The 27,613-nt window shown below is 42.8% G+C and overlaps 1 protein-coding gene across 5 annotated transcripts in view; it reads left to right on the forward strand.

The window, feature by feature from the left end:
• LOC309971598 (uncharacterized protein) overlaps positions 1-26,566 on the forward strand; it is a 380,232-nt gene extending 353,666 nt beyond the window's left edge. For 3 of the 5 annotated variants that reach the window (XR_014326743.1, XR_014326744.1, XR_014326745.1), the window contains 4 exons: positions 16,985-17,189; positions 17,808-18,012; positions 18,210-18,313; positions 22,916-26,566. Coding sequence is in view for 2 of the 5 variants with exons in the window: in XM_082854805.1 (XP_082710931.1) it covers positions 4,132-4,167 (36 nt within the window). In the remaining 3 variants the exon portion in view is untranslated. Of the gene's footprint in view, positions 1-4,131; positions 7,528-14,211; positions 16,258-16,984; positions 17,190-17,807; positions 18,013-18,209; positions 18,314-22,915 lie in introns of those variants that run through there. The other 2 variants (XM_082854806.1, XM_082854805.1) reach the window with 2 other exon arrangements.
• The last annotated feature ends 1,047 nt before the right edge of the window (positions 26,567-27,613 follow it).

The raw sequence follows: 27,613 nt of genomic DNA on the forward strand, positions 1-27,613 counted from the left end.
TATTTTAGAACCAGTCTATAACTTGGCTGTCATACAGAGTGAGCAATCTGAGAAGGGCGAAAAAAGAGTGATTAAAGATAAATCTTCATTGTTGAATTCTTCAGTGAAGGCAACTTGATTAATTGATAAAACAAATAATAGCAAAATGGATACTGAAAAAATAAATTCAGGAGGCTGATGCAGAAATTAATTTGGAACCCAGTTTCAAGAGACAAATGTGAGGGAAAATTAGATGAGGATGGTGAACTACACGTACTCTCATTCTCATCTCCAATTCCAAATCCTGAAAAGTTACAGAAAAGGTATTTTATAAAATCAATATTAGAGCCAGAAAACGAACAAACAAAAAATACATTTCTATAATGGATCAGAAACTATGAGGAATCCTTAAAAGACAGAAAGTGAATGGGATCATTTTGCAGAAGGGAACTATAAGCCAAATTCACACAGAAAAGGACTTTTGCAAAAGGTGGATGCAGCCCACCAGGTGTTTGAAGCGCCAAAGGTGGTGAATCAGGAGCCAGAAGGGAATCTGGGGAGACCGACAGGGTGATTGGCTGGGCACAAAAGGAGCAGCCAGGGGTGCAGACCCTCCCCTCTCCCCACCCTGCTGCTTCTGTCAATCAGGAGAGGGTGTGAGTTGAGTACCTGAGCCCAAGAGTCGGGGTAGTGACCTGAATGTCTGGAAACACCCAAGAGGCGCTGGGAAGCTCCTCACCCAGGAGAATAATGAGGAGTAATGAGTGGAACCCTTGGCCTATTGGTTCATCCCAAGCCTCTGCTGCTGGGTCACAGCAACTAGTCCCAGCATAGAGGAATGCCAGATGCAAAGATGAGCGATACCAAGAGTTACCAAGCAGCTGAGGAAGCCCAGGACCAGCAAGAGAGGAGCCAACATCTGCAAACAAGATGTGCGAGATTCTGTGTTGGGATAATTCAAGTTCTAAAAGAGAGCCAAGACACTGTTGATCCCCATGAAACAAGCATAGGCTGCTATTATAAAGAAATGATCACGATTCTTTAAAAAATGTATGTATGTATGTATATACACATATACATACACAAAGCTATTATTGTAAAAAAACTTACTATATACTCAATATACGCATGGTAAAACAGACATAACTAAAGAAAAATCAAGCTAAGAAATTTTTCCTGAGCATAAAACAAAGGAAGAGTTGGGTACAATAATTTAAAAGTTAAGAAATGTGAATAGATGTCAAAGTTCTAAAATTTATTAGCAAAGTTCTAGAAGGTACGAATGTGAGAAGTATAGGAGAGGGAATATTAAAAATAAATACAAAATTTTCCAAAGCTTAAGGGAAAAAGATGAACACTTAGAAGAGTCCACTGAGTGCCAAGCTATAAAGAAAAAGTAACTTAAAAAAAAATTTGTGATAAATTTGATGACATCAAAATTGAAAGTTCTTAGATGATGAGACGCTGTAATCATAGTTAAAAGACAAACCATAGACTAGAAGAAAATGTTAGCAATTTATAAAATGTATCAATCTCCAGAATATATAAAGTACTTTTCTGTCATCAATGAGAAAGCAAATAGTCAAAAACTAGGCAAAAGATGAAAGCAGACAGTTCACAGGAAAGGGAAGCCAGATTGACAACAAACATGAAAAGCTATGTAGCCTCCTCCATGACCAAGGCCATGCAAGTTAAAACGGCAAGGAAACCGTTGGTTTGCTCATCATATTTATAAAAATTGAAAAGGAATGTGGGTATTATTGGTGAAAGTATCAATCGGCAAATCCTCTTGAGGAACTTTTTGGCATTATCTGTTAAATTTTAAATGTACGTTTCTTATCTTGATATTTCTAATAGGTAGCCATTTTAGAGAAACACTACATATCCGTCAAGATGTTCATTGCCGTATTGTTTAAGGTAGGATAAAAAGGAAGCACTTCAAATGTCCACCAAAAAAAGTGTCACATGGAATTGGGGTGTATTTTCACTGTGCACTGCAATGCAGCAGTTTAAGATTAGGTACTTCTGCATGTTCTGATCTGGAAATACCTCTAAGGCATAAGTGAAAAGAGAATTTGAAGAAAGTGTGTGATATAATACTATATATGTTAAGAAAACTACATATTTTTGTCTGTGAAAATATGTATAAAACAATAAACATTAAACTGATAACCGTTGAGGAGGAGGGCCAGGATCAGAAGTAAAATCCAGGACAGCGGTGTCAAAGGGGGCTTTGACTTTGCGTGTGGTTTGCAATATTTCAGAATGGAAAGTTAAAAACAGTACATACCATTGTAAAGCAATTATACTCCAATAAAGATGTTAAAAAAAAAAAAAAAAAAACAAAAAAAAAACAGTACATTCATGTATTCATATAATCACTAAAAAAAGAAGGTAGAAATTATGAGAGAGAAATCAGAGACAGCAGGATAGATCCAAGAGCACTGATCTATTTGCTCACAGGAGCAGGGCTGAGCCGGTGCCTGTGAGGGTCCTCAGAGAGGAGGGGCGGCACTCAAGTCTCCTGGCCCTACCTGGGCCACGACCAGCATCTTGCTCTGCAGCTCCCCTGCTCCACCAGGAGCAAAGATGCAGGTTTCCCTGCATCGAGCGGCATCTGCACTCCCTTAGAGTGCTGCCCCCCTGCCGCTGGCTTCAGAGAGGATATGGGGGCACGGAAAGACGGCCCTCTGTTTTACTGGACCGCGAATCAGACACACCAGCCTGTCTCAAGTGCCCCTCGGTTTAGCAAAGGCCAGATTCCTGACGGCTGGAGGTTCATGAACCAGAAACACAGCATAGGAAAGCACACCTGCCAAAAGTAATGCTGAAGACTAAGAGTAGAAGGGAAATCCTTTTCCTGAACGCCTCATGGGCACACCTTGCCTTTCACCTGGCCCCCTATCGCCCAGGGAGAAAGAGAGTCTTTCCACACCTCCCTCCTGCACTGAGTCTCCGGCCCACCCAAATCGTTTCCAGGACTGTCCCCAAGGCCACCCTTTGTGACCCTGCATCTGCCACCTTTGTAATAATTGACAGGAGGAAATCTCACAATCCTCAGGACATAAAGGAGTCCACCCCTAACCCATGGGACCTTGATGTAGGGCCTGGGGTCCCTGGGACAATTCTTTGGAACACCACTACTCACTTCCATGCATCTCCCCCAGACTGTGGGCTTCTGTTCACCACATCTGAGAGGATGCCTCCTGCTGGGCCAGGGAGGATAGACGGGCTGAGTGGGTTCCAGTCCTCTAGGCCTGGTCCTCACCAGGACCTGCACGGGGTGAAGAGAAATTGCTTCTTCCAGTGCAAGATTAGATGCACAGGGCCCACATACCACACCCAAGTGCACACACACACTACCTCCTACACAGACTCACTTGCACAAGCCACACACTATACGCACCACAGGTGCTACACATGTCCAGTAAACCAGACACGTACATTATACACTAACACACACACACAAGACACATGCCACACACCTATCACACACACCACCGCAGACATGCTACATACCTATCACACTATACACACACACCAGACACAAAGTACTTTACATACAAATACCCACAACATACACATACTACATCACACATGTATTACACCACATACGCACTCACACACATACACACACCACGTACACATATGCCAAACACATCAAACGCAGTACTCTAGGCATGTGGAACACACATCACAGGTGCCCACACACAACTTGCTCTATTGATAAGCATCACATGTCACAGATCACATAAACTACACACAACGCAAACAAATACAGAAATACCTTGCCACACAGAAATACCACACATGCCATACCCAGGCATTTGCACAGCACACATACAGATACCACAAACGCACCACACATCTACACACATGCACTGCATACACATATCACACACGTACACAAACCATATGCACACCAGAAAGTACACACACCAAGCACCCAACACATACCACAGACACCACCAACACATTCACATGCACATAGCACACACACTTCTAAAAACAAGTAGCTTTCATAAATAGCTCAGTCTACATGCACATCAATTAAAAGAACAAAACAGTTCTAAAAGAAACACAGTATTGGAATGTGTTCACCCCCTTTTATGTTATCATGTGTTTAGCTCATCGATTTTCATTCCCAAATAGGTTCTCTGTGACAAAGGCAAAGCCACACTGAACTAATTTTCCCTCAAACGAGGGCAAATTCAAACTTCTTGCCAGCTGCCTTGCCAACTGTGGGACATCCAGATCTGATATGGGAAGAAGGGAGGGAGAGAAATACAAGATGTCTTTCTCTTCTAAAGCCTGTTTCATGGAAACGATTTCATTTTTTACAATTACAGTGAAATATAAGATCAAGGTTGTTTTCGTGTAATGTTTTGTTTTACAAAACTGGATTGTACAGTTACAAACTGAATTGTAACCACTGGAAAATATAAATTGGATCTATAACTTGCCAAATTCTGAACAAGCAAAAGGAAAAAAAATATTATTGGGTCAACACACTGAAAGTAAAGAAGATAAAACAGAAATACTAGAGACAAGATAAATATAGAAGATGAAATAAGAATATGACCCAACTGATCAGTTATCAGAATACATTCAAAAAAATAAGTAAGCTAAACTTCCCTACTGCCCAAGTAGCTCAGAGTGCTTCAAAAGGCAAAACCTAGATTTTCCTAAAGAGAAATGAACAGAAAGATTGATACTTTGACACTTAGGAGATAGGTAAGGATCTAGCAGACATATTTTATATAGGAAAAATAGTAAATGGGGAAAATTATGTTTATTGATAAAATATACAATCAAAAATTAAGACATTGTGGTCATGAAATTTGCATTTGAAATACTGGTTTCAGAAGAAACTATGCAAAATGTAAAACATGTAAGGAAATGAATGTTTGGTATCAAAAAGTTTTAACACATTGCACAGAATTTTGCAGATCAAGGGACTTCCCTGGTGGCACAGTGGTTAAGAATCCACCTGCCAATGCAGGGGACACGGATTTGAGCCCTGGTCTGGGAAGATCACACATGCTGCGGAGCAACTAAGCCCATGCGCCACAACTACTGAGTCTGCACTCTAGAGCTTGCGAGCCACAACTACTGAGCCCACATGCCACAACTACTGCAGTCCGCGCACCTAGAGCCCATGCTCTGCAACAAGAGAAGCCACTGCAATGAGAAGCCCATGCACTGCAACGAAGAGTAGCCACACTCGCCGCAACTAGAGAAAGCCTGCACGCAGCAACGAGGACCCAATGCAGCCATAAACAAACAAACAAAAACATACATAAATAACTATTAAAAAAAGGAATTTTGCAGATCAAGGAGATAAAAAATAAAGACATAGAGGGACTGATAGTATAATTAACAAACTTGCCATACTAGCTACAGAGGAAATTTTTATAAGCCACAAAGAGATAAAGCACATTCTTTAAAAATATTAACATGTTAATGAAATATTTATAAATAATGATCATGAACTAGGCCCAAAAGCTTTCGTAAGTTCTACTTTAAATAAAGTAGAAATTTTCAAGCCTTATTCTTTGACCACAGTGTAATAAAATTAGAAAGTAATGGCCAAAAAAATATCAGTATTTAATCACATGGAAATTGTAAAACTACGCTTTCTATCAAAGAACCCCAACCCCAAGAAGGGAGGGCTTTTAAAAATGCAAATTACTGTCCACCCTCTTTCAGATTCCATATAAATAATACAAGTCACAGATGATTTTATCAGACCTTGATGAGATACTTAAATGTAACGCTATTTTAAAGATTCCAAAACATAGAATGTTTTTTAAAATTGTCTTAACTGGTTATATAAGGCTAGCATCACATTGAAGCCTGAACTTAATAAAAATAAAAAGCATCTATAGAAAAAATGCACTTATGAATATAGATATAACATTTATTAATGAGATATTTTCACATTAAACCTGGGAACACATTCAAATAACAAAGTAACATGAACTAGCCAGATTTATTCCAAGGAATATGGGAATAGTTTATCAGCATGAAGTATGTTAATATAATTTATATTTTAAAAATTATATTTGCTAAAGGAGAAAATCCACCCCCCCAATCTCATTTATTGCTTAAGTGACAGATAATAACTGCTATTGATAATAATTCAATAACTGCTCCTGTGTTCTCCCCCCATTATGGAGAATGTTTGTCAGAAATACCCTGCCTGTGTTATACTTAGTTGTGAAACAGAGGGATCTGTGGGTAAAGTAAAATAAGGATGTCCCCACTCGGTATTATGTCTCAGCATTGCTGTGGAGCCACATTTTAGCTACTCGCAGAAGGAAGGAGACATAAATAAATTACATAAATATTGGAAAGGAAGAAACAAAATGTTTATTATATTTAATGAGACTATCATAATTCTCTGTAATCTGCAAATATAACAAAATGCCAGTCAACATCCCAACAGTGTGTATGTATATTCCAGAGTTTTTACCTGGAAGCAACAAAAGTGCTGAGTCAGAGAGGTTCCCCTAACTGGTGTCACCATCTCTCATCATGATGTGATGCCCACAAGAAGTGCCACAGAAGCACATGGGACGAGGTACATGTGTAAAGATGTCTCTTTAAATCTATGGAAAAAGGAAGGATTAGCCAGGGAACGTGTTGTGACAGGCTACTAATCATTTCAGGGGAAAATAGTGTTAAATTCATACCTCAGACTGAAATGAATTCCAGATGGGCTAAATATTTTAAAGTTAAAAAAAAAAAAGGAGAAACCATAAAGGCAATAGAAGAAAATATAGAGTGAAAAGTTGTATGAAAATTTAGATTGCGAAAGTTCTTTCTAAGCACGTAACCAAAATCTGACATATTCTAAGGAAAAGATTAATACATGTTAATACATAAAAATTTAAAATGTGCTTTGAAATAAAACAACCACCTGCCAGATATAAAGTTAAGAGATAAGGAAAATTTGTAAGAGGGTGTGGGCAGGAAAGGACTTGTCAAATGCGTATAAAAGGATTAATATAGTTATTATATAAAAAGGTCTTATAAAACATTAAGAAAAAGGTAAACAACTGTTTTTAAAAGCAGAGAGAATACAAAAAGGCAATTCAGATAGAATATAATGAAATGCAAATGATCAATAAATGTGAAAAAGCCTTAGTGAGAAATTTATAGCCCCAAATCAGCATAGATTTAAAAAGATCTTAAATGTTAACAAGGACCATAGCTGTTCGTGCTCATAAACTGCTGCTAGAAATAGTGTTACAACCTACCTGCAGGGCAAGGGCAGGAATTCAAAGCACACTCCTGCTGACGCTAGGGACTCCAGCTTCAGGAGCCTGTTCTAAAGAAATAATTCAGGGACCCATCATGATGCTTTTTTTAATTTGACTAAAAAAGAAAAGGACAAATTTTAAATGTCTAGCGATACAGTATTAAGGAAATTGTGTAACCTCTGTTCTACAAAATATTATAAAGAAATTGACATATGATCTATATTTACTAACATAAAGACCTACCCATAATGGCTATTAAGTAAAAAATATGATTAAAGAATAGTATGGGGCTTCCCTGGTGGCGCAGTGGTTAAGAGTCCGCCTGCCGATGCAGAGGACACGAGTTCGTGCCCTGGTCCGGGGGGGATCCCACATGCCGCGGAGTGGCTGGGCCCGTGAGCCATGGCCGCTGAGCCTGCATGTCTGGAGCCTGTGCTCCGCAACGGGAGAGGCCACAACAGTGAGAGGCCCGCATACCGCAAAAAAAAAAAAAGAATAGTATGCATAATAGAACGAAAATAGGATGTGTGTGGGTCTGTCTAGAAAAGCATGACCCCAAATATCTCCAGTGTTTAAGTGATCGGACACACTCCTGTTGATTTTAGGAAACACTCGTGTAATATGAAATGAGAAGACAAATCGGTTATAGAATATCATCTCTAGCCCCTCACAGCCTCAAACTTCTCTCTATATATACAACGTGGATTTTAAAATTGCAAGAAAAATCACTAAAATATTAACTAAATTTTTTGCTGCGTGGTATGGTTTAGAAAAAGTGTTGTTTCCTCCTTTGAAATTTGTCTGTATTTCCTCAGTTTTCCAAGGTGGGCACGTGCCATAATCCAAGGAAAATGTTAGAACAAAGGGAGAAGGGAGAGAGCAGAGAGTCAGGGTGGGTCTTTCTTGGCACCAGTACAGGCGGCCATCCCCCACCGTCCAACTCCGGGTCGGGAGTCGGGAGCAAAGAGGGCAGGTGCACTGAGCCTGCACAGGCTGGCACAGATCTGATGGCCCAGGCCAGGAATGCATATGCCGGGAGGACGGACCCAAACTTTGGATCTTTTCCCAGAGAAGCGCTGGTACCTAGGAGAGAATTCCTGTTAACAATCCGACTCTGAAAGGCCCGGCTCCCGTAGAGATGTGAGCGCTCAGGGTAAAAGCTTTCCGCTGATGACTACCGAGGTGTCTTTAATCCATCCCCAAAGATGACTTTCTGTGCCACATTACACAATGGAGAATTAAAATTCCCTACTGAGATGTCGTGGACACAGGCGCTGCTCATATGATGGGGCTTTGCTAAAGTCATTTCTCTCCATGGTCCACCCTTGGATGTCTACTCCCCAGCTCCGGGATGGGTGGCAGGCAGAGTTCTTCCTGAGTGAGAGGCTATCGGCAGGCCTGTCTGCCCCCGCAGCTGCTTGCCCACTTCCTTCCATGAACACATGCCTGCCTGACCTCACCTGCCTGAGTCTATCTGGAGTTCCTGGAAGATTCCTGGTGTTAGGTAAAATAAGGCCATTCAACCTTGCCAGAGGTAAAGAGAGTAAGTAATGTAGAGATAAGTTTGGACGTGAAGGAACTCATCGAGAAGCAGAGTTCTTGAGTCCCCACGCTGTTCCCATGGCATGTGGTGCAACTTCTGTCTCGGCATTTTAACTGCAGGCTGTGGATCCTTGTGTAGATAGCGTGTCCCCAGACACACCGAGTTCCTGGGTGGCAAGGGCTTTCTGTGCAGCACAGCCCCCTGCACACAGCTTCATTCGTCTTTTGAGCCTAAACTTGTCCATTGAGTGAATGAATATATAAATACATAAACAAATAAAGAGAGGTGCTTTTAGATCTAGAGATTACAATGCAAATCGATTATTACTGTTCCTGTTGTTATTACTGGCTCACCTCAGCAGATATTTATCTGGTTACTTTTTGCTTGAACAGAAGATGCCTAATTACCAGAAACTAAATGATTCAGCACTGGGCCAGACTTATTGACAGACATGCCCTCGGACTTGAGCCTATGATCCGTTCCCCAGAATTATGTGTGGTCAATGGTTCTGATTCTCCAGAGCTGGTTTACTGACTTGTACTTCTTTGCTTGAGATGCAGCTAAACTGACTGCCCATTATTATTGGAGTTAAGATCCCTGTGGCCAGGGTCTTTTGGGTTATTTATGATGGTCATGATGACACTAGGAATGTGTATGTGTGTTTGCATTCTATCCTAGAGAAAGAGCAGCAAACGAGTGGCCAAGTCACTCAAGCCACCTGCTTCCAGCTTCCCTGGACCTAATTAATCTCCTGGTGTCAGCAATCTGTTGGCCCTGAGCCATCTGCAGGGGAGGCTGGGGCCAGCTCAGTGAACCAGGCAGAGTGGGAAGCCAAGAGCCAGCACAGGAAGTCAAGACTTGAATAATGAAGAGGAGTCAAGTTGAGAGCCTGCAATGGTCCTAGACCTTTGGGCAGAGTGGCAAGTGGCAAGTGGGTGGTGATCCTTGAGAGAAGAACCAATCCCAAGATTTTTAGCAGCCCCAGTAAGGAAATATTAAGGTCTATGCCAAAGGAGGCCAAGACAGCATCAAAGTTTAAGACAGGATATCAGGGAATCTTTGCAGGAGGTGGGGAGCAGCATCTGTGGAGATGCTCAGTGCTTCCATCTGAGGGCGCTGCAGGTCCTTCTAGATAAAGCACTCAGTACGTCTACAATGTAGTCTCTTAAATATCCTATTAATATAGGATATTAAGAGGAATCAAAACTTGCACCAGGACAAAAATACCCGTGTTGGCTGACACATGCTTGGCATTTTTCCAGCTCTCTCTATTTATTACTGTCACCAAGTAAATTGAAAAATTAAGAAATAGAGATATTTTAAATAACCAGATATTCTCTTCCCTGACCCCTACCATCTCCCCACTCTCATAAAGCCAAAACCTCTCATGCTGTGAGGCTTAGAGGGTCTCTGAGGAGGTGATAGAAGAAAATTAATGGGTTCTCCACCGGAGCGATCGTTTGCAAAGAGTAGTGAATTGCTACAAGGAATTGGCTGGCTTCCTTGGGGGAGCAGAGAAAATCACTAGTGGAAATCAGCCTCGGTTCCCTTCTCAGGAGCCCCTGGTCTGGCCGCTGTAGTACGCTGATGCTGGACTTGCAGTTCGAGCAGGAGAGTGTCAGCTACATCACATTAATTGGGACGAGTACATGCACAGCCGACAGAAGATGGGAGGGCTGAGATGACTTGAAGAGTGGGGAGAGGGAGAAGAAAAATAGAAGAAAGTGCCCAGAAACGAATACCCTCATTTTACAAAAGAGAAAGTGTGTCAAAAGTAACTGGAACTAGAGGTAAAGGGGGAGTGTGTTAAAGTTACAATTTAACAATAGAGATGCTAGAAATAATAACAATAATACAAATAATAATACAATTCTCTAACATTTCAAAGAGAGAGGAGGGAAGGGGTTGGTTGTAAGGGGACCAAACCCCTCTACATCTCCAGCAGAACGGGGAGCGATAAGTGGATAATGCATGTTATTTAGAGTTATGGGGAGATACTTCAGAACAATTACCAACAGAAAGAGTGAACAGTCTCTGCAGGCTGGTTCTGGGCTGTGGAGGCATCTGGTAAGAAACTGCCACTTTGTATTATAAGCCTTTTTTACTATTTGATTTATTACTATGAATGTATATTATTATAATTTTAAAAATGACATAGGACCAATTAACTGCATTTGACAGGCATGCTGAAAGGCAAGTTGTTGGCTATCTCCAGGAATTTTCTGACCTTGGGAAGGGGAGTCCCTCCAAGGTCAGCAAGGTCCTAAGACGTCAAAAGCACCAGAATAAAGAAAGTAAAAGACATGGTTAACATATCCTCTGAAATAGTTTCTTCTCTCAAAAAATATCCAGTGTCCTTTGCCCGCATCAGTAAAATAATATTACAAAAAAAGTACTGATTGCTAGATATTCTCACACTGGGTGGTGGCTCATAAAAGCCATGAGCCTATTAACCATTGTTGATGGGCGATGATAAAATCTTTTGTTGATATTTTAGATATTTACTCAGCCTTTCCCATCATCCTCTCATCTGCTTCTGAGCCAGAACAGCAGCCAGGGCTCATCCAGGGGGCAGTGCACAGAATATAACCTTCTGGCTTGAATTTGGTCAGCTCAGAAAAAAGAGTGTGCCAACCAAGTCCACGGGAGTGTGAGACATTACACTCCCATATCGTATTAACAATTGATACTTTGGTCATCTACCAACTTCTTGTGCTTCTGATTAACATGAGCTAAGTCTCACTCCCAACCCCGCCCCAAGCCCTATACAAACGGGATATATTTTTGGACCTCTAAGCAGTTGTCCCTGTTAAGCTTCAGTGTCCTATCTGATGTTTTACCTGTGCCCTCTCGTGTGAGTAATTAACTCAATCCATCATGAGGCTCTAAGGTAATTCAGTAATGCCTAGAAATAAGAAATAGAGAGTAAAGACTTCAACATGGGAAAGGGAAGCAGAGCGACAGCCTTTGCTTTGGGCCTACCTAGCTGATTAAATCTTCATAACACAAACAAATAGAAGAGTCCTCTGCTAATTAAAAAAAAAAAAAATCTGGAACTTACAAGCCCTCTTCATTTTTCCCAGTGAATCGTTGGCAGAAATCTTCCAAATTGTTTACATAATAATTTGTTTAAAAGTATAGTGTTGTAGCTGGGTGCTGTGTTTACTTTTTATTCCCCCAAAAATCAAGTGTTACAGTTGGGGTTGGCTGGTTATGATGGAAACCGTATGGACGATTTGGATTTTGATAAATGTCCCCCTCAGTCTGTAAGCGACTCGCTTTGGAGGGCTGCCTTGGCTCCCCTTTCATTGGCTGTCATTACTCCTCCTCTGGTCCACTGTCTAGTTTCCAGGGCTCTGCCATCGGGAAGTTTAAGGGCAGAACATACGCAATCATGCAGCGCTGTCAGGTACAAATGGGCGCTGTGGTGCTACTCATTTGGGAGCTGCTGGCTGCCTAGAGAAAGTGAAAGCAGTCAGTTTGTCACAGCAAAGTCTAATGAACTGTGGCCCTTTTGAATCATAAACAGTTTATCCACTGAAAACATCATGTGGTTCAAAAAATCAGAGAACTTTTTAGAGGAATAATCCATGTGGTTTTGTGTGTGTGTGTGTGTGTGAGAGAGAGAGGCACCCCGACCAAGTGAACTGGTCCTGGTGTGCATGGAGGAATTTCAGCTCTTCACCTCCCCTTCAGCCTCCTGACCCCAGATAAAGCCACCCTGACTCTCTTCCTGGTGCAGACTATTCCAAGCTTGGTGCTGAGGATTCTGGGTGATGCGGAGAAACCCCGCCTGCTTATTCAGTCCACAAATGAAAGCCTGAAGTAAGGCTGCCCGCTTTCATAAGCTGGACTCTCCCACAGGTTGGGGCATCAGCAGAAGTACCACCTTTGCTGCCCACTGGACACACGGTGAGGGAGGGTGGGCTAGGGGGCAGAGGGAAAAGGACACGTTTCATAAAGATGAAATGTGCCCCAGCAAGGGCCAGACGTCTCTGTAAAAACTTGGCTGCCTGATGTGACTGACACAGACCAGAGACTTGGCCCTGGGAGGCTCAATGTGAGTCTCACTTCCCTTCATCCCCTTTTTCCCTGTGGGGAAGGCACTTGAGATGGTGGGGTTTGCTAAACCGGTGGGAAGCAGGATGCTGGTGTCTAATAGTGCAGTCCAGGTGTGACTCGACTGGGCTTACCCCCAGGGAAACCTGCAGAGGAATTTTCACGTTAAGGTGTGTAAAAGTGAAAAGCCACTAAGGAAACCAGAGAGGGTGGCACCGAAAAGATGGTTTTTTTGCCTCTAGGGCTGATTGGCTTCTCTTCACCTCTTAGCACGAGATGTACACAGAGTCAGAGGGTTCATTTCTGAGCAGCTGATTCCTAGAGGGCCAGGGGGAGAAACCCCCTTTCCCCCACTGCCTGTAGGTGCCCATCGTGAGACCAGGAGTGTGTGGATATGGAGGGGACCCAACTGGGGGCAGGGGGAGAAGGAAGGCAGGCCTGAAGAGAACGGTGTATGGAAAAAACCCCAAACAGAGTGGAAACGTGAGAAATGCAAGGACTGTGGTTTAGTAAGAGTTCCTGACATGCTGCACAGAGGAAGGGGCAAGAGTGGGTGGTCTGGAGTTGAGTGGCCACTGTCCCCTCCAGAGGGGCCCCAAGCTCTCCCATGGCCCCTCCCGGCCCACTTCACCTATTGACCGCAGTCGCCTGTGGCCTGCAGGCCTTTGCATTCATGCCAGCGCTAGAAACCCGTGGCCCCCTAGCTCAGGTGAACAAGTTTCTTCACCCTGGGCCCTGCCTGCTTCATCAACTTCTCTCTGGACCCGGTGACCAGGCCCCTGCCAGCTGTTTTCACTTCGAATCCCATCACATCTCCTTACAACACCAGCCCGTGGTCCAGGCAGCCCGCGCACCGGTCATCAGTAAGCACGCCCTCTGCTGGCAATGGGTTCTTCTGCCTGGGCCAGCGAGGTGGCAGCCTTCCTCTAGACTCAACCCTAAGGGGGATACAAACCCGTCTGATCGTCCACCCCAGGCGTGAATCGAATCTGCTCGTGCCAAACACGGGAAGTAACTGTTCAGCCTCTGACTGAACACTTGCAGTGACGGGGAGCTCATCAGCAGTCCATTCCACTGTTGTCAACTCCCACCATTGGAAATAGCTCCCTATGTGAAGCCAATATCTGCCCTTTAGCATTTGTTCCACTTCCCCTGACTCTGTCCTTTTAAGTCACCCTGAGCAAAAATAGTTCTGTTTCTCACAACAATCCTTCCGGAATTTGAACCCAACCATCACCTAACCCGAGTTCCTCCCCTCTTTCTAAACCTTCCTAAGGCCTTCAGCCGTCGGGCTGTGATGTGACGTCACCATTTGGATCCCTCGCTTCCAGACACAATTCATTTCTCCAACCCTCTCTCACACAGTGGTGCCCAGAAGCCCACCTGACCCTGTAGGCAGGGTCTGAGCAGTGCACGAGATGACATGTCACCTCCCAGGGCTGACGGCTGGACTTGGGCACACAGTGGAGGTCACAGCAGTTGATGTGGCACAACCTTTGCACTTCTGACACACTTCGAGTTTATGTTCAACTTTTTATTTTTATACATGCTATTAATTAATCCCATCCATTAACGGAGCCAGCAAACCTTTCATTCCTATTGAATATTACACGCCAGGCAGTTGCTATAACTGTTGTTCAATCTTGGTGTTTCTTCACAATTTTTGTATCATCATTTGGGATGTGATTTATTTTTTTGATATCCAGTATATCTGTAGTGCTTTCCAAAACAATTTAGTGAGTTTGGCAGGCAGCCTTTCTGTCCTAGTGCCTCTGATTACCACAATCCATCTTAATATTTATTTAAGGAGACTCTGCAGCTCCTAGAGAGCTCCCTTGGGTCCACATTCATCACTCCCCTTTGTGAGAGATTGTTCAATCAACTACCAAAGCTTTTATGAGGGGCCCATGAGGCTCTTGTTCTGTCGTCTTTAGATCAAAAAGCTTCCACGTGTCACCTTGTCACACACCTCACAGAAATCCAGAGACACTGAGCCCATCACATATCTCTACATGCAGCTAGTAATTGCCTTCGTGCTCCCCTGCCCTGCTGTGGGGTTCTGACATAGCATCTTTTAAGTTGCCCTTAGTAGTTTCTAAGCCTATAGCTCAGCTCACACGGTCGGACACTAAGATGAGGCTGCTGCACACAGAGGCATCCTCTGTTCGGGCGCAAACTTCTGCTCTATGTCCTAGACTCAGAAAGGAGGCTAAGACTCAAGCTTTGTCCCCGGGAGCATCCCCTGGGAGGGGGGCACTTTGTTTCTCTCTGTGCTTAGCAGTGCCTTGTCCTGGCCGAAATGTCTCAAGTCATGGGGCCTCCTCTGTGTCCCTGGGGAGGCTATTTTAGTCTAATAATAGACGGCACACTTAACAAAGACTTCCTGATATTACTCATAAATTGTCCTGCACTGATTTCATACTATTATGTCTTCTTACACCTTTTGTTTTTAATACAAATAACATCCATCTCTTCAGGGTGTGCCCGAACATGTGTGCTGTGTGTATGGTACGTATGACAAGGACCTTATAGAAGATAGCTACTGTTTTAGATTTATTTTATAATATATAGTACACACTGTATACTAGGCTATACTATATTTCATACTACCTACTAGACTATACTTATTATATACTATATTACATATTAATTATATAATACATTAAACATGAGAACTTTTATCTCTCCTTAAATAATCATAATATAAATGGAGTATAACCTTTAAAAATTGTGAATCACCGTATTGTACACCTGTAATTTATATAATATTATACATCAACTATACTTCAATAAAAACATAAATAAATAAAATAAAAAAATGTGGAATTGATGTCAGAGCCTAATATGTGCCTTTGGGAGGTGGAGGAATATGTGAGAACATGTGACTAGATGTCAGGGGTCCACTCTAACCTGCCACGGGGTGTTGTGGCATCACTTCCTCTCTCTGGGCCTCAGTCTTCTTGCTTATGTGATGGATGGCTGGGACTGGATGATGTCAAACCTCCCTTCCAAGTCTCCCACCACGTCCTGAGATGATCACTCACAATATAGACCCGTTGTCTGTGAGATCCGTACCTGGATGCTGTTACTACTAGTACTGATAACAGTGATCGACACTCATTGACTATGCATCTGTGACTTTGCATTCAACAATGTTTTAAATCCTTATAACAGACTTAGGAGATAGAGACGCTGTTCTCATTTATAGATGAGAAAGACTGAGGTGCAGCATGCTCGGGTCACTTGCTCAAAGTGACACACCATCATGTGGCAACTGGTGGGCGGGTCTGCCTGAGTCCATCGCGCTGCCTTGCCAGGCATGGTGGTTCTAACTCAGTGGATACAGAGAATCTAGAACTGTGCAGTCCAGTGTGGAAGTCACTAGCCACAGGTGGCTACAGAGCACTGGAAGTGTGGCCAGCTGAAATGCAGATGTGCTGTAAGTGTGAAATGCACACTGGGTTTTGTGTAAATGTAAAATATATCAATAATTTTTTATATTGATCGTATGTTGAAATATTATTTTGGATATATTGAGTTAAAGCAAATATATTATGAACATTCATTTCACTGTTTTTTCACTCTTCTGGATGTGGCTATAAGAAAACTGAAAATAACAGGTGTGGTTCCCACGTGTGGTTCACACATTTCTGCTGGACAGAGGGATGGAGAGCTTGCATCGAGAATCGAATCTCCATTTTCTTGTTTGGCTTTTCAAGACAGGAAGGGCAAACAGGAATAAATGCCCAAAGAAATATTTCCAAAAACAGAAAGGGGCATTAGCCATATAACTTAGTTTCTTCTGTTCTTGGGCAGGGTTATTTCTCAAGCTACATTTCAGAAACTTCTAGGAAAAAAATATGCCATTTTATTAAGAACAAGAGGGAGAGAAAAAGGGGGAGGATGAAAATATTGAGTGAATGCTAACAAAATAAAAAGATTGAATATTTTTTTAAGCTCCCCGAGGCCTATCTTCATTTACTTTATGAACGCACAGAGCTCTCAACGAGGGGACAGGAGCCCCTCCTCCACCCGGCACTGAGCCCCCATTCCTGCAGCGGCTCCCAGTCCTGGGGGCACGTGGCGCACCGCCTGCCCTATCTCCTCCACCCGGCAGCCAGCGGCCTTTCCCTTACAGCTCCGCATGGCAATGATTCCCAGAGAACCCAGACGTCATTCAGCAACTTTATAGCAACCAGGGCCTGGCTGACGTTCCGACGTGGCCCCAGAGCTACCTGCATGTCCAACAGTTAAAGAGGAGTCAAAAGCCTCAGGCCTGGCACAGGGCTGAGGGCAGAAGCACGGCATCCACAGCCCAGGGCAGAGTTTCTGCTGAAGCCTTGGTAAGATCCCTATGTCTGGGGTAAGCCGCGAAGGTTATAGAAATGGAAAGAAAAGCGTGATTTCTGGAGAGACTGTGCCTGGGACCACATCTGCACAAGGGCACCCTTTGAGCTACCATAGAAAACTAGACCCACTGTAAACCACTCCCCCCGTGTGTGGAAACTGCATTGAAGATATGAAGGTAGTTCTGGGGTCAGGGGGATTTCCTAATAAATACAGTAGTAGTACTGAGGTATGTATGACTACCAGGAAAGAGAGATGATTGGAAGAAATAGCTCCTCCTACAGATAGAACAGTTTCACCCTGGTGCCTGAGAAAACTCAGCTTCGTTAGGGAGAAATAAGAAAGAGAGGCACTGATAATGCTTCCTCACCTCCTGAGGGCCAGGAGCAGGACTAGGGTGAGGCATACACAGGTGCTCAAGGTCAAGGTCATGCTGGGTGGAGGTCGGCTCCTGAGAGAGACCACCTTCTTTCAAAGTTGGGCCCTTGGTGGGTGGCCGGCTGGCTTCACCCTAGTGCTAGCCCTGATCAGGAGGTTTGGTAAGACCCATTAACATTAGCCTATTTAATTCGTACAAAAGCCTGTTGTTCAAAACCCTTATCCCCATTTTATAGATAGAAGACACTGAGGCTCAGGTTCAAAGTCACACAGTGAATAAGCCCATGCACATTCCCTGAACTGCACAGCTCACTGGATTTCATCTCTCCAATTCGCTTAGAATGATTTCTGAAGTTTTCTACCTTCAAACAACTCTGGAGGGCAAGTGGATGAATCTGGTCAGAGTCGTGACTCTGCTACTTACAAGTCGTCTGACTTTAGGTCAATTACTTTGTTTCTTGATTTTAAATTGGGACAATGTGTTTTTAGGATGAAATGAGAAAATGCATATAAAATGCTCAGCAAAATGCCTGGCACATGGTGAAGTCAATAAACACTGACTAATGCGTGTGTGTGCGTACATGTACAACAACCAACAGCAAAGGATCACTCATTCAACAAAATGTTTTTATGCCCAGGTACCTCCAGCAAGTGACTGTCCTTGAGGAGCTCAAAATCTGGAGGAAGGACAGAAGAAAATAAAGCAGAGCAAATGAAGGACAGGACTGCATCTTCCAGGCAGGTAGGGCACCCCAGGTAGCTGCATTACAGCCTGTGACCCTTTTTTGTTTTTGCGGTACGCGGGCCTCTCACTGTTGTGGCCTCTCCTGTTGCGGAGCACAGGCTCCAGATGCGCAGGCTCAGCGGCCATGGCTCACAGGCCCAGCTGTTCCACGGCATGTGGGATCTTCCCGGACCAGGGCACGAACCCGTGTCCCCTGCATCGGCAGGCAGACTCTCAACCACTGTGCCACCAGGGAAGCCCAGCCTGTAACCCTTTTAAGAAGCTTGAGAGGGCTTAGATGCCTGGCGTGGCAGAAGAGGGTAGGGGACAGGCAAGTTTGGACTGAGAAAGTCAAGACACCAGCTAACAAAGATAGTCATCACTGAGCTGTGAAATGAGCACCAAGGAAGACTTTCAATGGTAAGCTGTCAAGGTAACCTTTGGGTTCTGCAAAGTGTATTGGTCAGAGAAACTGTATCTTTGCCATGAGGGCTTCCCCAGCCCAGGCGTGTGGTGCTTCTGCTCTCTGACTTAGAAAGCCTCTTCCACTGGGGAATAAGTTTGTACAACAATCCTGGCATCCTAAAGAAATCAGGGAATGCTGAGAGCGCAGGGTATGTCCCAGAACTTCCTTTTACCCATTTCGGGACATAATCATTGTCTCCTGCTGTATCTGATTCATACAGGGTGGGTTCTTTGTACCTCTCCCCACCCATCCACTTTCTACATTTCCAAACATGTTGCTAAAAAAATAAAGGGCTGCTCAGTTTGTGTTGGAATCCACCACAAACCCACTTCTGAGATACTGCCCTAGAGCTGCCGGCTTGCATGATGCTGGAGAGTGAGAGGGGAGTTGGTCCACGCAGCATGGAAAGGGGCTCCCTAGCAGCCACAAGCGGAGAGAGAAGCTGGGGGCCCTTGGGAGAGCACAGGTGTAGGAAGAAAGGACTGCAGAGGGAGCTGGAGCTCCTTTCGATAGGGTCTCCTTAATTCAGATCCCCGGGCTGTCTTAATGCCTTGGGTGGCCATGGTGAAGGGGGAAATTGGCTTCTTCCTCTGGGAGTGGTGAGGAGAAGAGGGATAAAGGGGGCATGATTCCCAGCAAGATCATTATTCTTACTTCCATTTCTTAGTTTGGAGTCCCGTGAGGCTCTGTTCCGTTCAAGATTACCCAGCTCACAGGTGACAGAAGTAGGGTTCCCATTCTATTTGTGCTGCCTCTGAAGTCCAAGCAACATCCAGCACTACTTGTAGCCTTTCAACCATAAAACTAGCACCAATTTTCCCAGCTTTCTGCTCTTACTTTGAATCAATTCTCTATTTTCATTGCTTTAATGACATTAAGGAGAGGATACCTATGTAGCTCTCCCCTGCACCACCCACTTCCTTCTGTGATGAGACAAATAGGATTGGTTCTGAAAGTGCTCCTGAATGTTTCGTTCCTTCCTGCAGTAACTTGGCAGTTGCCCCTCCCACCAGCCCGGCCCCTCCCACCAGCCCCAGCTCCTCCCACCAGCCCTGGCTCCTCTAGGCACTCCCTCAGCTCTCTTTGCTTCTGGTAACTGCAGGGCTCTTCAGGACCTCTGACCTCTTCTTTAGATACTACTTTCTGGGATCATGGCCCTGAAAAGGAGGTGGAAACCTCTTTTCCTTTGCTGCTAATATCGTGTTTCCAGACCACCACCTCAAAAGGATGTAGGAGTTTAGCTGATCCTTAAAGGTTTGAGAGGGTAGGGGGAGGTGAAATGTCAGTAGCATGTAATAAAAAAAAATAAAACTAATGTATGCTAGCCCTGTGTTTCAAAGTAGTCAGCCACCCTGTGCCTCTGGGAATTTGTCACTGCACATCTCTCTTCTAAGTGGGCCATGTGGCTGTCCCTCCCTCCCCCCCCCCCGCTTTTTTTCTCCCCTCCTCTAAGATGTGTCCTCTTCTCTGTGGCCTTCCCCACCCCTGCATTCCCTTTGATTTTCTAGACAATGTCTTTTAACTATATCTTCCATTGTCCCTTTCCAAATAACATCTTGGGAGCCTCCTCTTTCACGTTACAACGGTGTACTGTACCAAAGTACTTTGCTAAACAAAGACCATCTACTCTGTAGTGAAATTGCTCCACTAATTCAGGTTCAGAGGCCAAAAAAAATGAATTTGGGGTTTGTTTTGTTTTTACTGCACTGCACACTCACAGACACAAAGCAGTGCTTTACTTTGGACTATATCTGGTAAGGTCCAGGGTGAGAATACCATCCAATATGCATCCCATTGTACATCCTATTGGTGCCTTCGTCCCCAGTGCCGACACAAGGGACATTACTAGCCCAGTTCCGGTGCACCAACAGTGGCCAGCAAGAGAAAGTAAGCCTCTCTGTTCTCTGAAGCTGCTGGCTATTACTGCGCCAAGCCCCCCGGACATTTTACTTTTGGTCATTGTTTTAAGAAGTCTTCTGGCTCCATTTTTTAAATGAGCCAGCTGTGAGTGTTGTGATTGCAGTGACACGCCCCTGACAACTTCCAGATTTCCTCTTGAAAATATTTTTCAATTATAATTTAAGTTTATAATTTCAGCACCAAATCACTTAGTAGAAAATGCTACATTTGGGTTCCATCATGGGTAATCACCCCAAAGAAAGGGCTTTATTCCAGGAAATACCGAGGTCAAGAAAGCTTTTGGTGAACCCAAGGCTCGCGAAGTCAACCAACCCCTTAGGGGGGCTGAGCAGCGTTCAGTCCCCTAAGACAACCTGGCTAGGAGGGATGAGGCACTGCCTGCCCCCACTTCCCTTCCTCTGTACCCTGAGTCGGGTGCCCTGCATCGTCCTGTGACAAAGAAATGCTTCCACATCCCTTTCCTTCTGACATGTGGCCTCACTGCACACTGCAGAGGAAGCTGCGGTGAAGGGGTCGCAGGCCCTTAGGGGCTGCAGTGAATGTTTCGTTCCTTCCTGCAGGTGTGCAGGGAAGCAAATCTCCAGCCTTTCTTATTATTTTATCATTGTCCTATGCTCCCTCTGCCCCAAAGAACATTGCCTGTTCTAGGCATCCTTCTTCCCTGATGTCCTATTTCAGTTCATGCAGACATTGGTCACACGCATTTTGCACCCAGAATGTGAAAATCATAAATTGAGAGCACAGATCCAACTTGTTCGGCCATGAGGCAGGGGGCAAACCAGACCTCTCTATTTTCTACCTGACCAGTCTTCATCATCAACGTCATCACCCTCTGATGTGCACAGCACTATAAGGTTACCACACATTTTCACATCCATTCTTATCACTGGATAGTCACATACTTAGTTGGAAAGTAAAAGCAGAGGCAAGTTCCCTCATGAAAGGGTTCCATAAGTAAATCCTTACATTTATGATCAATAGATGGGTGTCAAGACCATTCAGTGGGGGAAAGCATAACCTCCTCAACAAAGGGTGCTGGGACCACTGGATACCCTAACGCAAAAGAATGAAGTTGGACCCCTACCCTCATACTCCATAGAAAAATTGACTCAAAATAGATCAAAGATACAAATGTAAGAGCTAAAACTATAAAATTCTTAGAAGGAAACATAGGGTAAATCTGAGTAACTTTGGATTTGTCAATGAATTTTTGGATACGATACCAAAAGCACATGCAAGAAAATAAAAAAGTTGTTAAATCAGCCTTCAATGAAATGAAAAACTTGTACATCAAAGGACACTATTAAGAAAGTGAGAAGACAGCTAATGTGGGAGAAAGTATCTAAAATATCTATAAATCTTATATCAGATAAGGATCTAGTATCCAGACATATAACCCAATTTAAAAAATGGGCAAAGGATTTAAATAGACATTTCTCCAAAGAAGATAAGCAAATTGCCAATGAGTACTTGAAAGGATGCTCAACATCTTTAGGGAAATGCAGATCAAAACCACTTTATACCCACTAGGACAACTGTAATAAAAAAAACCAGATAATAACAAGAGTTGACAAGGATGTAGAGAAATTGGAACTTTTCTACATTGTTGGTAGGAATGTAAAATGGTGCAGTCACTTTGGAAAACAGTTTAGCAATTTCTGAAAAAGTTAAAAAGAGAATTACCATTTGACCCAGTAATTCCACTCCTGAGTATATGCCCAAGAAAATTTAAAACATATGTGCACACAAAGACTTGTCCTTGAATGTTCATAGTGACATTATTCATAACAGCCAGAAAGTGGAAACAACCCAAGTGCCCATCAACTGACGAATGGATAAAAAATGTGGTATATACAAAAATGGAATATTACTTGGCAATAAAAATGAAATACTGAAACATGCTACAATATGGATAACCTTGAAAACATGCTAAGTGAAAGAAGCCAGACATAGAAGACCACATATGTATGATTCCCTTTACATGAAGTGTCCAGAATAGGCAAATCCGTAGAGCCAGAAAATAGATCACCCTTGCCAAGGGCGGAGGTGTTTGAGGGTGGGGGTGGCGAGTGACTGTTAATGGGGATAGAGTTTCTTTTGAGGTGAGGCAATGTCCTGGAATTAGATAGTGGTGATGGTTGCACAACCTTGTGAATATACTAAAAATCATTCAATTGTATACTTTAAAAGGGTGAATTTTAATTTTCCCTTTAATCATTTATTGTTCCTCTTAGGTCTAGTTCTAGTTCCTCCCTAAGTTTGGAAAAATATGAAGCAAAAGAATGAATGTCAATTGTGGACTGATCCAAAAACCAGGTGCAACTGGGATCATCCCTCCTGTCAAAGCAGCCATTCCTTTTAGGGTGGAAGTTTGGGGGTGTCTGGCTGGCTGTGTGTGGTGGATCTGCATGGCAGTGGGCACAATTTCAGCTGTGCACCCAGGTAATGGTTAGTCATCACCATCCTGGCTCCTTCTACAAAATACCGGGCATTTACATCAGCCCAAGAACGTGAAGTCTACATACCGCCCTGGTCTCCCCCTCCTCCTGAAGAACAGTCCCTTCAAATTTTCCCCCTGTAGTATCCTGGAAGGTAATGTCACACGGACCTCCGATGCTAGGGGTGGATGGGGAGGGTAGAGGGGAGGAACCATAGGAATGAGAAAGGGCATGGGTTTCTGGATCCAGTCGCAGCTTTCCCACCAGCCCCCTGTGATGCTGGGTGAGCCAGTGAGTTCACCTGCCTGTAAAATTGGAATAATATTACTATTAGTAATACTTACCTTGGAAGAGTGTTGTGAAGATTAAAAAAAAAAGAAAGAAAAATATAGAAAGGGCCCAGTGCTGTGCCCTGAGAAAAATCATTAATGTTGATGAGATAAGATTTAAAAACTGCTTTCCTCTCCAGATGCTCAAAATCCTTGTGAAAAGAATAGTTCATGGAAGGATTCTGAACAGCTGTTTGTTTTGAGGAAATGTATTGAAGGAAAACTAAGATGTTGTTCCCATTTTTATGAACAACTTTTTAAAATAATATAGGCAATCCCACCATACGAATCCCTTTCATACCCTCTGAAAATACCCAGATTTTTTTTTTTTTTTTTTTCTGGTACGCGGGCCTCTCACTGTTGTGGCCTCTCCCGTTGTGGAGCACAGGCTCCAGACACGCAGGCTCAGCGGCCATGGCTCACGGGCCTAGCCGCTCCGCGGCATGTGGGATCTTCCCGGACCGGGGCACGAACCTGTGTCCCCTGCATCGGCAGGCGGACTCTCAACCACTGCACCACCAGGGAAGCCCCCCAGATTTTATTATTAAATATTTATGAATATTTACCATATTTGCTGAAATGCTCATATCAGAGATCATATACGTGAGATGTAATCCTATGTGTTTATAAAGCAGTTCTTACATAATTTTAAAGAATTTGAGACAGTTTACAGTACAAGCCCCTTTTACAATTCCAACGAATGATACAGTGAGGCTGGATTTTGACACAGCATTAACATTTTTAAAAGTACATGGGGTTCTCTTATATAATTAATACATATAGTGCATTCATAATTAACATTTTAGTGAGCTGCAGAGTAAAAAACAATTTTCCTTCCAGTCACTAGATCTAGTTTTCTCTGTGCCTGTAAGTAGCTGTGTGACTTCTGGCAAGACAATCTTCAGAGCTTCGATTCCATCATTGTAAAACTAGGCATATGAAAGAGTTCTGTGATGCCAAATACTGTAAGAATAAGAGTCACCACTTCATATTATTTCAAGGATTTCTAGTTGCTGTGTTCACTATCTTCTTGTCTTGAGACGTATTTTTCATCTCTATGACATACACACGTGTGTGTGTGTGTGTGTGTGTGTGTGTGTGTGTATGTAATTTTATGAAATAATTTGATCCGGAGTTCAGTTCCAGGGTACCCCAGTGCGGAGATCTCTGGATTTGCTATATCAAAAACTCTTATTCTCCATTACTGGCTAGATGGCATTTAGCAAATGATTTAGCCTTCCTGAGCCCATAATGCAAATACTCTATCTCCGCCCTTCTGCATATCTCCGCTCCATTCCAGACTTCCTGTTTCTCCAAGGACAGGGAACCAAAGACTGTTCATCTTGACCTTTGCCACAGTTGGACAAGGCCAGCACAACCCATACTTGTTTTTCGGTGAAACAGAAGTTTTCTTTCCTTTTTTTTTTCTGGCCAGTTATTTTTTTCACCAATTGATATGCTCATGTGGATTTTCTTCTTCAGCCGCTGATGTGGCGTATTACACTGATGACTTTTAAATGTTAAACCAGCCTTGCACACCTGAAATAAATCCCACTTAGTGGTGGTTTATAACTCATTTTGTGCGTTACTGGATTTGCTTTACTAATATTTATTTTTCAGTTATGAGCATTTTATTTTATTTTTTAAACATCTTTATTGGAGTATAATTGCTTTACAATGGTGTGTTAGTTTCTGCTGTATAACAAAGTGAATCAGCTATATGTATACATATACCCCACATCCCCTCCCTCTTGCACCTCCCTCCTACTTTGTTGAGGATTTTTGCATCAAAATTCATGAGATATTAGTTTGTAGTTTCCTAATTTTTTTGTACTGTCTTTGGTTTTTTAGGAGCTTTTAATTTATGAATTCAATTTATTCCACAAGTTATAGGGTTATTCGGGTTGAATATTTTATCCTCATTAAGTTTTTCTAGCTTGTGGTTTTTGAGGACTGGACCCATTTCTTAACCTGGACCCATTTCTTCTAAGTTATTGAATTTATGAGAGTAAAATTGCTCAAAGTACTTCCCTCTTATCCTTTTAATGGCTTCAGAATCTGTAGTGACATGCTCTGTTTCATAACTGATATTGATGAGGTGTGTTTTCTCTCTTTTTTCTTGTTAGCCTTGCAAGAGTTCTATCAATTTTATTATTTTTTTGAAGAACCAGTTGTTTGTTTATTGATTTTCTTTAATTTATTTTCCTATTTTGAACTTTGTAAATTTCTGCTCTTCTTTATTTTCTTTCTTCTGCTTGTTTTTGGGCTTATTTTGCTCTTTTTTTTTTTTTTTTTTCCAGTTACTTGAAGTAGAAGCTTAAGTTATTGATTTGAGAACTTTTCTCTTTTCTAAACTAAGAATTTAGGACAAGTTTCTCTCTAAGCACTGCATTAACCGCAGCCCACATAGTTTAATGTGTTATATTTTCATTTTGATTCAGCTCTATATACTTTTTACTTCTTTTGAGATTTCTCTTTGCCCCATGGGTTATTTACAACTGTGTTAACTTCTTTTTTTTAAAAAAAGAAAAACAAATTTAATTAATTAATTAATTAATTTTATTTTTGGCTGTGTTGAGTCTGTTGCTGCACATGGGCTTTCTCTAGTTGTGGCGAGCAGGGATTACTCTTCGTTGTGGTGCATGGACTTCTCATTGCGGTGGCTTCTCTTGTTGTGGAGCACAGGCTCTAGGGCATGTGAGCTTCAGTAGTTGTGGCACACAGGCTCAGTAGTTGTGGCTCGTGGACTCTAGAGCACAGACTCAGTAGTTGTGGCACATAGGCTTAGTTTCGTTGCAGCTTGTGGGACCTTCCCGGACCAGGGATCAAACCTGTGTCCCCTGCATTAACCACTGAGCCACCAGGGAAGTCCTGTGTTAACTTCTAAGTTGGAGATTTTCCTGTTGTCTTTCTGTTATTGATTTCTAGTTTGATTTCCATTATGGTCAGAAAACATACTTGGTATGATTCCAATTCTTTTAAATTTATTGAGGTTTGTTTATGACTCAGCATATGGTTCTATCTTGGTGAATGTTCCATGGGTGCTTGAAAATGATGTGTATTTGGCTGTTATTAAGTAGAATACTTATGTCAGTCAAATCCTGTTTGTTGACAGTAGTTGTGCAGTTCTTACATGCCTGCTGATTTTCTCTCTTGTAGTTCTATCAATTGCTGAGAGTGAGGTGTTGAAGTCTCCAACTGTAATTGTGGACTTGCCTATTCACCTTTCAGCTCTATCAGTTTTTGCTTCATGTATTTGAGGCTCTATTGTTTGGTGCAATCACATTTAAGATCATTATGCCTTCATCGTGGTATACTTTTTTAATTGTTATGTGATGTCCCTTTTTGTCTCTCTTCTTTCCTCTGAAGTCTACTTTATGTGCTATTAATGTAGCCACTCCTGACTTCTGTTTTAATTAATGTTTTCGTGGCATATCTTTATCCATTTTTTTACTTCAACCTACCTAGGTCATTGTATTTGATGTTTATATTTGTATATGTCTTGTACATAGTGTATTTTGGACCCTATTGTTAAATCCACTCTGTCAATTTCTCTCTTTTGATTGGCATTTAGATCATTCACACTTAAGGCAATTATTGTTGTGGCAGGACCTAAGTTATCATTTTGTTGTTTTCCTCTATTTCTTATTCCTTTGTTTCTCTCTTCTTGCCTTCCTTTAGGTTACTTGAACAATATCTTAGGATCCCATCTTGATTTACTTGTAGTGACTTTATTTAATTGAGACGAGCTGCCATCTAGATGTCATGAGCTTTTCTGTGGGAAAGGCTCATTCCAGGCACTGCATGTGACTAAGGCAAAAGCCACAGCACCCATGGCCCAGGTGTCTTGGGGTGGACCACCCATAACTGAGTTCAGGGCTTTTTCCACCCTTCAGCATGAGGAACCTTGACAGAACTTAGTGTCTGCAGCAGTGGAGCCTCTGGATGACAATAATCACCAGGGCTGATCTTCCAGGGCTGAGAAAGGATTTCTCACATTTATCATGGGAGGGAGATGCCAGATGGGGAAGATAGACTTTCCCACAGCTTGCAGGATGAGTGCTCCAAATTTAATCCTATAAAGCTGTGTTGGCCTTAGTTTGTACCCCAATCTAGTGAAAACTATTCTAGAAATGCCAATTCTATCTTCCTTAGCCAGAAATAG

This window comes from Leucopleurus acutus (assembly GCF_964270905.1).
Source record: "Leucopleurus acutus genome assembly, chromosome: 14".
Taxonomy (NCBI): Eukaryota; Metazoa; Chordata; class Mammalia; order Artiodactyla; family Delphinidae; genus Leucopleurus; species Leucopleurus acutus.